Source organism: Leptonychotes weddellii, chromosome 7 (assembly GCF_054177405.1).
Source record: "Leptonychotes weddellii isolate Sample4059 chromosome 7, ASM5417740v2, whole genome shotgun sequence".
NCBI classification, from domain to species: domain Eukaryota; kingdom Metazoa; phylum Chordata; class Mammalia; order Carnivora; family Phocidae; genus Leptonychotes; species Leptonychotes weddellii.
The window spans coordinates 28,087,723-28,103,941 of record NC_138375.1 but is presented as its reverse complement, the minus strand read 5'-3'; the positions used below and the strand labels follow the sequence as shown (position 1 = coordinate 28,103,941).

Sequence of the window (16,219 nt, the reverse complement as noted above, 5' to 3'; positions counted from 1 at the left end):
GTATTGACAATTAAGGTTTTAAATATGAATGTATTTGATGTCATGGGCATGGGAGAGGGATGTTTATAGCCAAAACTGTAGTCATAGTGATATTGTAAGCATAAAGTTACGTAGGCCAGCATTTCCTATTGGTATGTTGCTATATTTCAGAAAGACATCATTTGACTTAGGACAGTGAGTCTCAAAGTTGAGTGTGCATCCAAATACCTGGGAGGGAGCTGATGAAATATATAGACTTCAGGCCTCATGTCATGGAAATTCTGATAAGGAGGTGTGGAGCGGTACCCAGAAATTTACATTTTTAGTAAGCTCACAAGGTGATTTATTGGCTATACTCACTGTTAGCTTCTCATTTCATTGAGGTAGAGAAAACACAAAATGCAGTGGTGAAATATTTTAATTAGGCTTTTTGCAACAAAAATGACTTCCAAGTTTTCATGGGTTATTTTTAAAAGAAAATCTATATGAAAGATACTATTTACAAATCAGTCTTCACAGCCATTGACATATCATGAGAAAGCAACAAAGAGGCTAAATGATGACAATACTGGCCCCCAAAATCTTCTCAAAACTATCAGACTAATCGAGATATTCATTTGTACTATGTTAGGAGTACATAACCAGTTTTTCCAGCAAAAGGTTTAGTTCTACATAAGGAAAAAGTTGAAAAGTCTGAACAGAAGCCCTGGTTTGGGTTGGTATATTTAGGCCAGTTGGCAGCCACCTTACTTGAGATGTGGATCTTTTGGTCTCTTGGTTGTGTGGTGTTGATGACACAGTGCAAGGCATTTGGTACCAGAGACCTAGATGGTGTCATTTCCAGCACAGCAAACAAGGAACTCCTGATACTTGCTTAGAAATGTGATAAATAAACATAAAGCTTTGATAGATAGAAGGAAGAGAAAGGAACGGGCACGTACTGAACACCTGTTATGCATCAGGTGCATTTGTATATATTGATTCAATGAGACAAAGCTGCTGCTGAGCAAATACAGAATTTCCCACTCTATAGCTTTTTACAATTATGTCTAAACCATGTCCAACAATGAAGTTTCCTTTTATTCATTGTTAGCATAATAGGAATATAAATGAGACAGGATATTTTCTTGACCCAGACAATGGCAAAGACCAAAAGGTACTAAATGAAAACAGGTCACTTATATATAGTAGTTCTTGAAAAAAAGAGGAACCATAAAATGTGAATGGAATTAATAATAACATTTTCTTTTTTCTATTCTGAGGTAGTTGTCAAAAATTATGGTCAAAGACTGATGTCCACCAAGTAGGAGTGCTGTTGTCTTGACGCTAAGTCAAGAGTTCCTTGGCAGTCCCACTCTTTAACTGTAGTAAGCTAAATGGAAAGGCAGTTGTGGGGATCTTATTGATCATTCACATGCTTTACCTATCAGATAAGGTCTGTGTGCCCAGAAGAGTTCATTCTACTGCATCAATGAACTACAAATTGTTCTCACTTCAAGGCAAGTCTAAAATCTGTTTTACTCTCAAACATCATGTGACTTTTTCATTAAACACACCCAGAATAAATTGACAATTTATGGTCTGGTAATGAATCTTCTGTGGCCTTTACTAAAACCTTAAATCTAGTTCCTTTACCCTTAATATAAGACATACGGGTAAAACTTAATGGAAATATTTCCTTGCTAAAAACTGAACTTCTAGGACCATAGGCACCCTGTCCAGTACTGAGTGGGCAGGGTCTGTCCCCATGTCAAGTGCCAGGTCTACTGTTCTAAAGGTGAGCCTGGAACAGACAGCAGCAAGGTAAGCCTATTCCCACGATCCCGCCATTTCTACGGCAAGCCTGCTCCAAGAAGGGATGTTAAGTTCCATAGCTTCTACCCTTTGAAACCAAGCCAGACTGTAGTGGTCTCGTGTGCCAACGGTGACCGCTCACTGGAATTACGCGCCGAGGCATCAGGTGATGGAATGGTGCGGCGATGCTCCTTTTTTGCATCTATGTAGCATAAAGGCATGAACTGGGTATACTGATTAGTGGTAGTGTTCACCTTCATCTAAAAGGGTAAAGGAAGAGAGGCTGCTACTCCCACTCGAGGGAGGAGAGGCAAGACCCAAGGGTATGGCCATTTGCATTTTATACTCTGAACACAGTGCTGGCTCTGGTGGATTTGTGGGGAGACTGAACTTGTCTCCAGACATGGCTGAAGCCAACTGGGACACATAATTTAAACTAGTTTCTCCGGCTGGAATTTCTCCCAGGGAGTTCATGTTTTTTTCTAGTGCCTTTAGTAAATTTTCAGGTGATGTCAACAGTGCCAGCTGACTTGGTGGGGCTTTAGGGGCTACTGGGACATGGCCACAAGAAGCAGAGTCCGAAGCTGCCTGATTATAGGTAAAGTTCTCAAAACAGATGCAGGGCCCAGGGCCGGAGTAGCTCTTCTCTGTTGGAAGGAGGTAAAGGTAGGTGGGCTTGGAAGACTCAGTTTCTGTGAGTGACTTCCTAGTGCCTTCCTGCTTGTTTAGAACTTCAATAGAGTCTGGAACACAGTCTTTGATATTCATTATTGTTAGGCGAGGATTCTCCTGGAATGAACAAAAAAACATGTGAATACGAAGTGTGTGTGTATGTCAGAGTATACAAAGTATGTGAAATGCACTCAAGGCTTCAGTTTTTTGTGTGTGTTTCATCCTAGTCACAAGTTAACTGGAGGTGGTGTTGTAAACCAAAGGATTTCCCCTGATGGAAGAACTCTCAAGGCTCCATTCACCCATTTCATGGCTATGGGAGCCAAGGTGGCTGTTGCTTTGTTACATCTTCCTGAGGAGTTCTCAAAAAGTATGATTAGAGCCCCAACCCTGGATTAGTCTTTAATAGATATTATGGCATACATACAATTTCCCAGCATTTACCTTGGATTTTATTAATGACAGAACACTACTCTTGTAAGGATCTGGAATGTCAGGATAACACTTCTCCTTCATCCTAGAAAACAGTGAAAATTGGACTGAATTTTGCAATATAGTGACCAAGAGAACTCTGGAGCCAGATTCCCGGGCTCTAAACCTTGCTCTATCACTTACTAACTCTGTGACCTTGGGCAGGCTATGTTTATATCTAAACTTGCTGATTCAGTGGAGATGATGACGGTGCCCAGGGTGGTGGTGTGAGGACTGAATGAGCTGTATGTAAAGCACTTAGAATACTGCCAAGCACACAGTAGGTGAACTACCAGTATTAGCTATGGTTATTGAACAGGCTTTGCAGTCGTTTGCAAATGGCTATTGTTTTCCTTATATATTGACCTGGAAAGCAAACCTGTTTAACAATTTTCATCTAAGTCTCTGTCCCTTGCCTTTTCAGCACCTTCTCTCATTATTCAATGTGATTTCTAGCTTCTTACACTCCTTTCTAGATTTTTTTTTTTCTCTGACTTCTTGGATAAAAATCTTCCCCACACACTTACCACTGACTTTTCAAGTAGCATATGATCATGATGAGCAAAATGCAGAAAACCATAGGGAGTATGACACGTATCAGTATAGGGGCTGGAGAAGAAAACAAAGTGGTATTTTTAATGAGTACTTTTCCCCCCTCAAAGGCACAAAAGTAAGTTTAAGACTGAAGTTAATTTTACGGAGTTATTCTTCTTCAAAAGTCTACTTATGCAAGATTCAATCTGAATTCTGGCTGATGGGGTGGGGGTGGGGGTTCTACCAACCAACCAACACAGGGACCATCTGCTGTCAACACCTTATGACTTGGATTCGTTCCCTCTTTTTTTTTTTTTAAGATTTTTTTACTTATTCATTTGAGAGAGAGCAAGCAAGAGCACGAGCAGGAGGGAGGGTCAGAGGGAGAGAGAGAGAGAGCAAGAGCACAAGTGGGGGGAGGGTAAGAGGGAGAGGGAGAAGCAGGCTTCCCGCTGAGCAGGGAGCCCGATGCAGGGCTCGGTCCCAGGACCCCGGGACCATGGCCTGAGCCCAAGGCAGACACTTAACCCACTGAGCCACCCAGGCGCCCCTCGTTCCCTCTTCTGACAAACTGGATCACTACTTCCAATTCTTCACTCCCTCCTTGTATTAGAATTATACTCCCCACCTTTGCCAAAGCTTCATGGTGGGTGGAGTGCTTTGTCCCTTGACTGGGGGCTCAGCCACATGACTGTATTTGGCCAATGGGCTGGCAGTAGTTGTAATCCTAGTAGCTGCTTTCAGTGCCCTTGCACAGGAGTGGGGTTTGATTCGGGGATGGGGATGTGGTGGATAATGTTGGCCTTTCGCGAGGGAGGGCAGGCCTGGGTACATGCCCAGTGCAGAGCCAGGAGGCAGCACAGGGTCTGGAGGCAAGGACACGCAGAACAGGAACGGGGCACCAAAGCAGGCACCTCAACACCCAGCTCACAGTTAACCCTGGCCGTGGGGAGGGGAAAGAAGCTCTCCTCCTGACCCGACTAGACAATACCTGGCTCTCAGATCCCTACTTTTGACTACTACAATTGCTTTGAAGATTTGGTTAAGTTATGCACTTATAACTTGAGAACAAGCCTGGGGACCTAACCATGATAGTTTCCAAGTTTCAGGCTGGTTTTGCTAAGCTTTTTATTGAAATGCAATACTTGCGTTCAGAAAGGTGCTCATAAAGTAAGCTCGAGGAATCTCACAAACCGAACACAGCCACGTGACCAGCACCCCGGTCAAGACGACAACCATCCTCAGCTCCCCAGAGAGCCCGCCCGGGGTCCCCATCCAATCAGGGTCCCCTCCCAAGGTCACCACTGCCTTGGCTTAGCGCTCACAACAAGGGTGGCGTTTGCCTCTCTCTGTAGCGGAAGCTCGCAGCAGCCGTCGGGCCTGGCTCTGTCACAGTGCGCGGCATTTGTGAGGTCCGCCCACGTTGTTACTGAGACTGCGGGGTGTCGTGTCATGGCTGCAATTATGTAGCAGCGGATTCTCCTCTTTAACAGTAACCAATACAACCCGTAGAGGGGCACAGCCAATGCTAAGGGAGGTTTAGCATGAATAAGGGGGATAAATGAAAGCTAGAAAATATACTTGGGGTAAAGATAATTATTTGTATTATATATGTGTACACACACACACACACACACTCTCTCTCTCCCTCTCTCTCTCTCTCTCCTACCAGCTAAATGAATACCAAAGCTGGAATAAAAACAGCTGGAAATCAATTTAAAGTTTTAAAATCTACCCCCAAACAGCAGGAGTGCTCAAATAATGGAAATCGATGACTGAAATCTTAATCTGACTCCAAGAGTTCTGACCTTGGCCTGGGAAAGCTGAGGAGCGAGCAGCACCGAGGGCCCCAGGCTGCCGGCAGGGTCGTGGCCAGCGTGCCAGGCCAGCAGCTCTACCCTCCGCCGCCATCCCGTCGCCCGCGGCCCCGCCGCTGCCGGAGGGAGCCCGCCCTGGGCCCGAGGCCCGCTGGTACCTGCAGCAGACTCTTGAGCCGGTCTGTTTCTCAGGGAGGACGGTCTTCCACCACCTGCTATGTGATACCCGCTTCTCCCCTTCTTCCTCCATCACCATCTGCTTCCCCCACCACCTTCCTGTTGGCTGGAGGTCTGCCTTTACCGTCAGGGCTGTCCTCCCTGCCTTCTCCTTTCTCCTTCTTCCAAGCCAAATGCAGTTGGAAAAATGGATCTCTCTATCTCACGTTTCCCCCCCAATCGGCAAACACCAGGCTGGTGAAGGAACACCTCTTGCCCCTGCCCGATCCCCAGCTGACCCTACCACACCTCTCTCAACTGCCCCCAGAAAGGCCAAGTCAGGAAGCAGTTGGCTCGCCACGGAGGGAAACCAGCCAGAAGGTCGGCTGCAGAAAACACCCGCCCTCCTCTAGACGGAGGGTCTGGGGCTCTTCCGAAGTGGACACGAAACCATGCCTTCTGGGATTTTCAAACCATTTTGGGACTGAGTTCCAGGGCATGCCTCAGGGCCACCGAGACAGGCCAGAGGAAGGTTCCAGGTCGTAAGTCAGTCAGATTGGCCCCACTGTTTTCTGGTTAATGTAGTGGGATTCTGTGTAACATTTTTTTCTGAAACAATCTCATCTAGAGAGAGAGAGACAGAAGGAGAAGAAAGGTTTAAAAACTCCTGATCTCGACAAAGCCCAGGGCAGTGTGTGTGTAATCTGTTAGTTTCCCAGCAACATCTAGGGGAAGAGTTTTGATTCAAAAACTCACAGTATTCATCCGGAGTTGTGACCTTTGTGAAAGCGCCATGGGGGCCCTCACCAACACTGCTGTACGGGGTGACCAAAAACTCATAGAAGGATTCCGGCTGTAGGTTTTCCACGACAAATGTCTTTTGTTTCGGGTTGTCAATTTTGTATTTGCAACACACTGCATCATCTGTTATTCAAAAAAAATTATTTTCAGGAAAAATAATTGTTAAAGAGTGAGAGAGAGATCTTGTGACAGGGTTGGGCACTAATAATATTGACTCAGCGCTGTCAACATCTTAAACCAATCAAAAATTGAATCATGATTCCATCACTCTGGGTCACTGGTAAAATTTTTAGGAGATGGCAAGCAAAGCAGAGCAACCACGAAACAAGGGATGCTGGTGATCCAGAAAGAGCCCACGAATCTGCGAGACACAGTAAGAGCTTGAGAGAGACTTAAAAATACATTGTAATAACCTTTAACAAGGTCAAAAGAAAAAAAGAAAAAGGAGTTAGCAAGAAAGTTTCATAATTGGCAGGTTAAGGAGCTGATGGTACTCAAATGCTTCCAAAAATACCAAGCACTTTGTTTTAAGTAAGTTACAATACTGCCCCCCGCCGTCTTGCCCACTAATTTGTTGAAGAGCACGTCGGAAAGAGCACGTCGGAAAGAGCACGTCGGATCATAAAAGCATGCAAGAACAGAATTCAGCCTGGCCATGGTCACACACGGCCACCTTTCTTTGTTTTGTTTTGTTTTTTTATTAAAGATTTTTATTTATTCTACAGAGCACAAGCAGGGGAAGCAGCAGAGGGAGAGGGAGAAGCAGGCTGAGCTGAGCAGGGAGCCCGAGGACCCTGGGATCATGACCTGAGCCAAAGGCAGACACTTAAGCGACTGAGCCACCCAGGCGCCCCCCTGGCCACCTTTCTAATAGTGGTCTTGCATAGTGAGGTCTTGAAAGAGTAAACAAACAAAACTGTCACCTGAAAGAACTGCCTTTTCAGATCCTGAGTGGCACTGCCCCGCCTTGGATTTCAGGTAGATGTGGTACCCTTGTATAAAACTGGGTTGGGATTCAATGGAATAATCCTTCCAACTCAGAGTGAAGGAGCGGGAGGTCAGGTTACTCATGACCACTTGAGGGTTGTCTGACAGAGCTAGGAAAGGAAGTCGGAGTAAGGAGAGTCGTCACCTGGAAGTAGCTGCGAGCACTCACGTAAACTAAAAGTAGAGCTACAGCCAAGTCTGGAACCTGGGGGCACTTATGCCAAGTTCAGGGGTTTTCTCTTTTTCTCTGGGGAATTCATGCCTTGACATGGTTTGTGAGGGCTGGGAAGGAGTTGAGCCATCTTCCTGTCCAAGTCTGGCCTTTCACAAGTGAAGAAAGGGACAGCCAGAGACACTCAACAGCTTGCACGAGGTCACCCAGAGGAAAAGTGAATAAAGGGTTTCTTAGACTTCCCCGTGCTCTTGAATTCTAAATAGTGTTTGACAGAAGACCCTGCCAGAGAACAGACCGAAGGGGGTACTCGAGGAACTCTAGTTCCTGGGTGGTGACAATGCCAAGCCATCCAAGTGTCACTGCAATACTCCGAGGGTGTTTATTCTGAAGGCTTCCTGAGCCTGTTTCCCACACACGTGTGTGTGTACCCAGTCTGTGTGCACAGACATGCACACCAGCAACACACCTCCGGTGGGCCTCAGATGGCCCCCACAGATGGAGCTGTGGGAGACATGACCTGATCACTGCAAGGCAGGGGAGGTCCCAGGTGCCCAGATTTCAGTGGGATCAAATTGCCTTCTGTTGCTGGTGGAATCACAGTGAAATTTCTGGGGGGGGGTGGGGTGGTTTCACAATATGGGTCAAAATTCTTAAAAACTGTAAAAGAAATGAGAAACTAAAGCCTTTTGACTCAAGTATTCTAACACTTCATTTAAAAACCATTATTGTGGATATGGATGAAGATTTCACTAAAATGATGGGGACTCAGATGGCATAAGAGATTGGGCTAAGGATAAAGGAGACTGAGCATTGCAGATGGAAAGACACCTGAAGATGAATTTTATAGTTTATAGTTGAGAAACACCGTAATCATGCTAAGTGTCCACCAACAGGTGATCTGACACATGCAAATAAACACTTTGCAATGATGTAGTTAAATAATATTTAGTGACATGAGTCAAAAACTGCATAGAGTAAGATCCCACTTTTATTTAAAACTGTATATCTGTACAGAGAAAGGAATACCTGGATATACATTAAATATTAACTCTGGATATTTGCCTTTGGGTGGTAAAATTAGCAATGAGTTTGTTTTCTTCTTTTGCATAACATTTTATAAATTGTCTTTAATGAAAATGGTTTATAGTTTATGATTAAAAATATTTTTTAAGACCTAATTACCAGAATAAATGGGACACTGAAAATTAGGAAAGGTGTTGAAATATACCTAAATCTACAGCTAGGATCTCTGGATTGTTCTGAACAAGTCTGCCCATGGACATATTACATGCTGTAAACTTACCCAGTTCCTGGGAGTATCCTGTTTTTTTCTCTAATAAATAAGGAACCCTTTCTGTAGAAATTCCATAAATTCTGAAGTTGTATTGGACCCCTGGTCTGAAAGCATCTAGGGAAGAAAGGTCAACAGATTTTCAGTAACACAGTGTGACATTCTCTTTATTTCTGAAAAGGAACAGAATAAGAAATGAATTGGTGTCTCCTAAATAATTTCCTCCTTAGGGTTTCTGCACTTTATCTCCACCATCTTCCCTGCTTCCGTTGGCCTTGGAGTCCTCCACTGTCTCCAGCGAATCCTGCAGGGACTGTCCTCTACACCATGCTCGCCAGCATGTGCTCTCGGATGCCCACGTGCAGGAAACCCGGGGCGGAATTCGACCAGACACAGAAAACCATTTTAAAGTTTCTTGTGACTCCAAGCGCCGCCGCCCCCCCCCCCCCCCACCAGCAACTTGTCTTCTCTTGCCCCCACGAAAGCTGAGCATCTGGAAGGCTTTGCTGGCACTTCCTCACTCCCCCCACTCACCCACACCTGCACCTCTGCAATCCACCTTCAGCCCCCACCACGCAGCCCACTGCTCAAGCCAAGGGCCACCTCACTTCCTCACTCCCCAACAGCAAGTGAACGCCCTCCCTGGCCTCCGGCGCCCTCCGGACGCTAAGTCCCACATCTTTATCCTGGGCCCAGCAGATGGCGCTGCTGACCCCCCCTCTACTCAAGCCATGAACCTAGGCTTCTTTGACTTTGCTAAACTAGCAATCTTGAAGTTACAACTCCAATGTGTGAGGTAAGAGGTCAGGTTCTACATTTTCCACTGAAAGTGAAGGAGTTGACTGACTCCTGCAATTTTATGTCCTAAATGTCTCCCAAATCCCTACATTTCTTTGCTTTTGTAAAAGCGCCCAAACAGTTGGGGTTATAATGCCCCTTTGCCATTCATTTGAGACCACTGATTTCGAGGTACAAGTTCATAAAAATCATGAAAACCTATCACAGGCTTAGGTCCAGATAATCTCTGTAAAAGTAGACTGAAGGCCAAATCTTAGGCCACATCACTGTAAAATGAACTCCTAGCACCCATGCTGGATTTGTCATTTCAAAATTATTATTTAGCACAAACTAGCTGTGAGATGGTCCAGAGGTCCTAGCTGACTTGCTGAGAGGTGGATGGAACAAGCTGGTAACATGCAGGGCTCTTCTTACCTGAGCTAACAACTGTGCTTGTGGTAGTGGGACCGACGCTCTTCCACTGGAGATCACAGAGCGGGCCCCGGGGACGGTCACACCACTCCACAATGTAGCCCGTGACGTTTCCGGGTTGGGGTTTCCACGACAGAGAGAATCCATCCTCCGTGCCTTTAACTCTTTCTTCTTCAACTTCTTCTATACATTACAAATAGAGCCATGCTTCAGATAGAATTAATTGTACGTTTTTTAAAAAAAAATGTTTAAAGAAGAAAATCAAGTTGAGCATGCACTGTCTCCAACAGTTAAGAGCCCTATCCCTTCCGTGGCTACAGAAGCTTGGGGGCGGGGTAACGTTTTCATGGGTGTTTTCCTGCCTCTCACTTCCCAGCAAATATTCACTTCTGCCCTTTGGATGCCTCTTGTGCTAATCTTCTGAGACCCAACCAGACTTCAGGCCCTAAAACAAGGGTCAGCAAACTACTTCCCGCAGCACAAATCCAGCCTCCAAAGCTTGCTTTATGACCCTTGAGCTAAGCAGGGTTTTAAGATTTTTAAAGAGGTGCAAAAAAACAAAGCATATAGGATATAGAACAGAGGCCGTGTGATCTGTGAAGCCTAAAATATTTACTATCTTTCCCTTTGCCCAACAAGTTGCTGCCCCCATGTCTGGTACTTGGTACTTTCCAAAAATCTCTGTTGAACAAATGAATAATTGCGTCTAAATGCCCCCACATAACGCCGGCTGCTCCTGCATGGACCACTACTTCTTTGATGTTAGGGGTAGAAATTGAGTGAGAACGACAAAAGAAAGGAAGTTCGGCTATGTACTAAGTTGGATTATGTAGGGATGTGCCCAGTCCTCATGACCCAGGCTACCCACCTCGACCTATTTCATATGCCAGGGTAGTTTCCAGCTGGAAACAAGGGATACGATCTCAGTGGACTCCCAGTTCTACTGATTTCAGGCAGAGTCACCCTATACCTTGGGGGACGAGAATTTCTCCTACTTCCTGAGGCTGCCCTCACAGCCTGCCACTGTTCATAGGGCAGTGGTCCCAGCTGGTCACTCGCGTGAGAGCAGAGCCAGACCAAGGAGGGGGCCTGCAGGCAGCTGCTCAGAAAAGCAATCGAGGAGAAGCAAATACTGCATGGCATAGACTTAACTAAACATTTACTCATTATTCATCTGCAATTTAAATTTAACTGGGCCTCCTGTATTTCCTTTGGCACTCCTAATTACAGCTGGACATTGGTGTGAAAGCACAGTGTTATTAATTGTTCTAGATAATAACTAGGGGATACCCAAAGGAACGTGTAGCTCTAGGTGTAAGACAAAGGGTTCTCTGTGAAGGCCTCTGTATATACCACCGACAAGTCTTCCTTGTCTTCTTCCCTTAGAGAAATAAATCTCTTTCGCATCAACGCTGACATTTTTTCACCTTACTCATTCACACTGGCTGAAATTTCATCCCACACTCAGAATCATAACTCTTATCAAGATGCTTTTTGAAAATTGCAAATTATGTTTTGAGAAGTAGAGACAGAGGAGGGAAGGAGAAAGGAAATCTTTTTCTTCAGTCATTCACACTCTAGCATGAGGTGGTTTAACCTTAACAGTCGGCCTCATGGCACATCAGTGCCTTTATCCACCGTGGTGATTTAAGAATGTGGGCCACTTAAGGAAGGCCGGATAGAGCCTCACAAGGGAAGGTATGGAGGTCTGAGGGCAGGGTATGGGGAAGGAAAGTACGCTTGATAGAGAAGACCCCCAACAGCCAAGTGCTCAGCAGTGTTGTTTGGATTGGGCCTCATGCAAGGCAGTCTTTCTTTTATCAGTCAGCTCCCCCAGGGTGAATGAAACGCCCACTTTTCCTCATCTTGTCCTGATGAGGACAGATTACAACTTTTCACTTTCTTTTATTATTATTAATTCATTTTTTATTTAAATTCAATTAATTAGCATATGGTGTACTATCAGTTCACCTTCTTTTCTAATGCAGTTTTTGACAAGCAAAGGTCATGTGAAGTAACTGCTTAGTTTTCCTTCGGCGCCACGATCCGGATTTCTTTTTCTTACTTGACACACCGGATAGTTCTAAAAATAAATAAACCATCACCGCCCTCCGATCTAGCTCACGTAACCCAAATGTAAGCCTAACCTGGAAGACCACAGTCACCCAGCCTGCCGCAGCCCCTCGAGCAGGGCCCCACGGGCTACGGGACTAGCCAGTCACCATCTGTCATTCTGCAGCTTCTGCAAAGCCTCCTGGAAGGATGATGCCAGTCGGTTCTCCTTTCATCACCTCTGGCAATGCTCATGGGCTCTTTCCGGGTGACAAAGACTGACAAAATATTTTACAATAAATGCAACCCACATTTCATAAGCTACAAAGCACGCTTAGAGCAACTCCAGCTCTTGGTGGAGACGGCTTATTGGTGTTGCATTTACTTGAGTAAACGTGAGAGAATTCTCCGAATTTGCTGAAGAATCTCGGGGCAGCCCTGTGCTGGGCTGCGGCTGAACACTCGCTCTTCCCACACCGAGGAGGGCTGTCCCAGGACACCTGGAGCCGTGCTTAGACCGAAAGAAAAGGACGAACAGTGTTTGGCAGCTAGACATTTTGTCTCCCCGGGTTATTGCCTTTCCAGTTTGTCCATCCCTACTTAATAACATCACCGATGCTTTCCCTGAGAATCAAAACAAAACTCACTGTTTCCAGGATCTCCAGAGACTATGATGACCGAAGCAGGGGACGTGCCCACACTGTTATGAGCTGTGACGTGGATTTGGTACGAACACTGGTCAAGGTTTAGTTCGGTGCCATTGGCCGGAGCAGGAATGGAGAGGAACTTCGAGCTGGATGATCTGTCTAGATTTTCTATAACTATATTATAGAACAGAATCTTCCCATTGGCCTGCAATTTTGATAGTGGCTGAAACAAATAAGGATCATCATTTCAAAATGGGCTTTCCTTTGAAAGGAGTTTGTATGAATAATTACTTTTTTATCTTTTCTGTCCCTGCACAGCTGTGCTCTGAGCCATTCATGGAGCCCACAGCCACCTCTAGACCATCCTCCAGGTCCAAGAGAATTCCCTGCCCACACCATCCCAAGCCCACTGCCAGGACCTGTCCCTCCAGTCAGCCCCCTCAAGGGCAGACGGTGGTGGCCCTGGTGCGTGCGCCCCTAGGCCTGAGAATGGACTGCGAACAGTTGTTTGCCCGGGTGTAGCCAGAGCCTGGACACACGGACTGTGCCCTCGTGTGAGTGCCGGGCTCCCTGCAGGGACAGCCAGCCTGCAGGTGGGAAGGAGGGGGGGGGCGGGGGGGGCATGGCTGGGGGCCAACTCTCCCAGGACTATTGTATATGGTTTGAAAACATGAGCTGAGGTTCTGAGAGTTCTGAACACAAACCTGGACTTCCAGGTTGCCATGAAGGCTTTAATGGGCAAGGCAGAATGACAAAATAGATTTTACTTTTTTTTCCCAAATATATTTACGTTAAAGTTTTTTAGCTTGACTCATAACTCCTATATGTAAATATTGTGGGTATCTAAATATTAATAACTTTTAAATATGGTATACGCTTCTCCACTTACACTCATGCCCCGGGCCCTGCAAAAGTTAGAGCAGGCCGGAAGAGAAGTTTCAGAGATGCAGAGCTGGCCACCTGCGGGCTGAGAGGTCGAGGAGGAGCAGTCCAAGCATCAGGGAGATGGGTGTGGGTGGGGACTCCTCCCCTGGGTAAGACGTTCTACTGGACTCACGTTAAGATCCCCCACCCCCCAATGCAGACTGCACCAGCATCCGGTGTCACACTGAAAGACAGTGCCAAGCAAATCCGGCTTGTGGAATCTGTGCCTATTACCTTCCAGAATAAAGTCACAACAGAATGTCCCTGCACTGACTTCACATTTCTCCAGACGTCAGGAGCCTCTGAGGGAGCTGAAATGAACGAAAGGAAAGATCATGGGTCACACTATGTATGTAGGACAATACAACCTGTTTCTAGTTGGGTCAAACGAAGTGAGGATGACCCGTGCTACCTGAGGCTTGCTTCTCACTCTTTCACTCTCTGTGACTTCTCCCCACTTGTCCCCAGCCACACTGTTCACTCCTCACTAAGTGCACATAGTAGGTGCTTGACAAAAGGTCTGTTGCTTCAAACCGAAAGCTCTTATGAACATCAAGCCTGAGCTTCTGGAAGCCACCAGAAAATTTTGGAATCATTCATCAGTTAGACCCATTGTAGGAGGTTAGTTAGGTAAATTTCTCATTTGCTGAATTTCTAGGAGCAGAAGACCATTGCTACTTCCTTGCTTCATTTGCGAATGTTGCAATGGAGCTGCACTAACGGGGAGCCCTAGGGGCTGGTGGTACTCTGATGTGTGTTCATGATTTCACAGTGGCTGGTCCTCTCACCAGTCCCCTCGCCTGGGCACCCCTCCTTGATCCCCTCCACAGGGAAGGCCACACCCCCTCCTCCTCATGCTCCTTTCTCTGCCAGCTCCTGGCCTGCCTGGGGAAGCTGCCTGCCTGTTGGGCCCTCAGGGCACCTGCTCATTCCTTGACTACACTGTTCTAGAAAAGTCTGTATTTATCACCAGCAAACTGTAAGACAAGTGATTTGTGATTTGATTCAAAACATCTCAATGCAAGAAGAATTGTTTTGGACCATAACACAAAGATTTAGCTGTTTTATAAAAATATAGTTTACTGTGCCCAATAATTGAAATTTAAGTAAGTCCCTTTTTAGTTGCTGACACTTTCTCCTCAACTTAAAGATGACCATATATTTCTAAAAATGTATTGAAGCAGATTTCAATTTGCTAAATAATCCACTGGAGAAGCCAATAATCAATCAAAAACTTACTGAAATACTCAGAAACGACACGGGACTCTAAGCTCAATGCAAAATCTTCAGCTGGCTTGTAAGTCTTTCTTTGTGAGAAGAGTGTTCTGTATTTGGGTCAATACAGTTTCTAACTGTATTTCTACTGGTGCCATTTCTGTCTGCACACTATGATTACACTGCAGTACGGTTCTAATCCACATACACATTGACCTTTCCAGCATCCAGCAAAGTGTTGTCAGAGGTAAAATGTATATATACGTATTATATTTTATATATATATATATATATATATACATATACAGATTCACCACCAGTAGCTTCATCTCATTCTCTTGTTATTATCCAAAGCAAAATTTATTATTTTCAGATTTTTTGCACTAAAAGAAATGCAATTTACTAAAAACTCTATCCTTCTGCCATTTTCCTTTTGCACTTAATTGTAGTTATAATGTTGGAATAAATTTGAAAAAAAAAAGCAGAGCAGCATCATTAAAGTAAAAATTCTTTAATAAAACACAACTGAGGAGGATACCACATTACTGTCAGGAACAGAGTTTTTCTACAGCAGGGATTCTTGAGGAGTCTATGCCTCTAGAAAAAAATTACTGGAGGCCCCGGGGAGCAGAGGGGGGGCGTGAGGTTGGGTGGGAACACCAGACACGGAGAGGAAAAAGCTGCTGAGCACAACCAGTGACCAACCCACGTGTAGGCTTGGATGAGCTGTCCTCGTCACCCCTCAGCTCCAGTCCTCATGAAGAGAAACAGAAAGAGTCCTGCCAGCCTACCACACACGAAGAGAAGGTGGAATAAAGTAAATACATAGACTCCTTCCTTTGGCAGTAAAAGAGCCAGGACTTGAATGAACAAGATCTCAAGGCTGTAATAACATCATGGAGAGACAGAACACACAGAATCCGGTTCTGGTTAAGGGAGGAGCTCTGGAGTCAGGGGCCCTGGGTGGGGGGTCACAGTCAACAGCTCTGTCACTTACTGGCGAGGCCAGTGAAATCACTGATCCCCTGTGTGCCTCCATGCCCTCATCTACAAAGCGAGGATGATTACCCATTGTGCCTCCTGCCTGCCGTGAGTCGTCCAAGAGAAAAACACAGCGAGCTCTGTGAGCCATGTGAGGCGCTCAGTGAGGGCCAGCCGCCATAACTGTCATGACTGGTGTCTCTGCCCCTCAGGCACTCTGCAGACCAGGCAGGTCTCTCCGATCTACGGGCGCAACTCGCCTCCTCTGTCAACTGGGCAACAATGATAATTTGTTGTTTTGAACTGGAAGGAGATGAAAGCAGGGCTGGGCCAACTCATCTCTGGAGGCCTGTTGGAGCTGTAAGCTGTAGTTATTAGTGATTTGTCAGAAAAACTCATGTTTCAGCCAGTGGTGAGGAAAGTCCCACTACAGGAATGATCGAGAGGACTCAACGGTTCGCTGTTGGTGAATGAATGACGTATCAATAAAAATTAAGTTTCCAAATATCATTAC

At 45.7% G+C, this 16,219-nt stretch overlaps 1 protein-coding gene across 4 annotated transcripts in view; it reads right to left on the bottom strand.

The window, feature by feature from the left end:
- Window positions 1–379: 379 nt before the first annotated feature.
- The window catches only part of OSMR (oncostatin M receptor), a 49,682-nt gene continuing 33,842 nt past the window's right edge, over window positions 380–16,219 (bottom strand). For all 4 annotated transcript variants that reach the window (XM_081826039.1, XM_081826037.1, XM_081826038.1 and 1 more), the window contains 9 exons: window positions 13,744–13,820; window positions 12,586–12,808; window positions 9,890–10,069; window positions 8,690–8,794; window positions 7,148–7,321; window positions 6,180–6,347; window positions 3,444–3,525; window positions 2,890–2,962; window positions 380–2,562 (listed from right to left, as the gene is read on the bottom strand). In XM_081826039.1, the coding sequence (XP_081682165.1) occupies window positions 2,011–2,562; window positions 2,890–2,962; window positions 3,444–3,525; window positions 6,180–6,347; window positions 7,148–7,321; window positions 8,690–8,794; window positions 9,890–10,069; window positions 12,586–12,808; window positions 13,744–13,820 (1,634 nt within the window). In that variant the 3' untranslated portion in view covers window positions 380–2,010. The remainder of the gene's footprint in view (window positions 2,563–2,889; window positions 2,963–3,443; window positions 3,526–6,179; window positions 6,348–7,147; window positions 7,322–8,689; window positions 8,795–9,889; window positions 10,070–12,585; window positions 12,809–13,743; window positions 13,821–16,219) is intronic.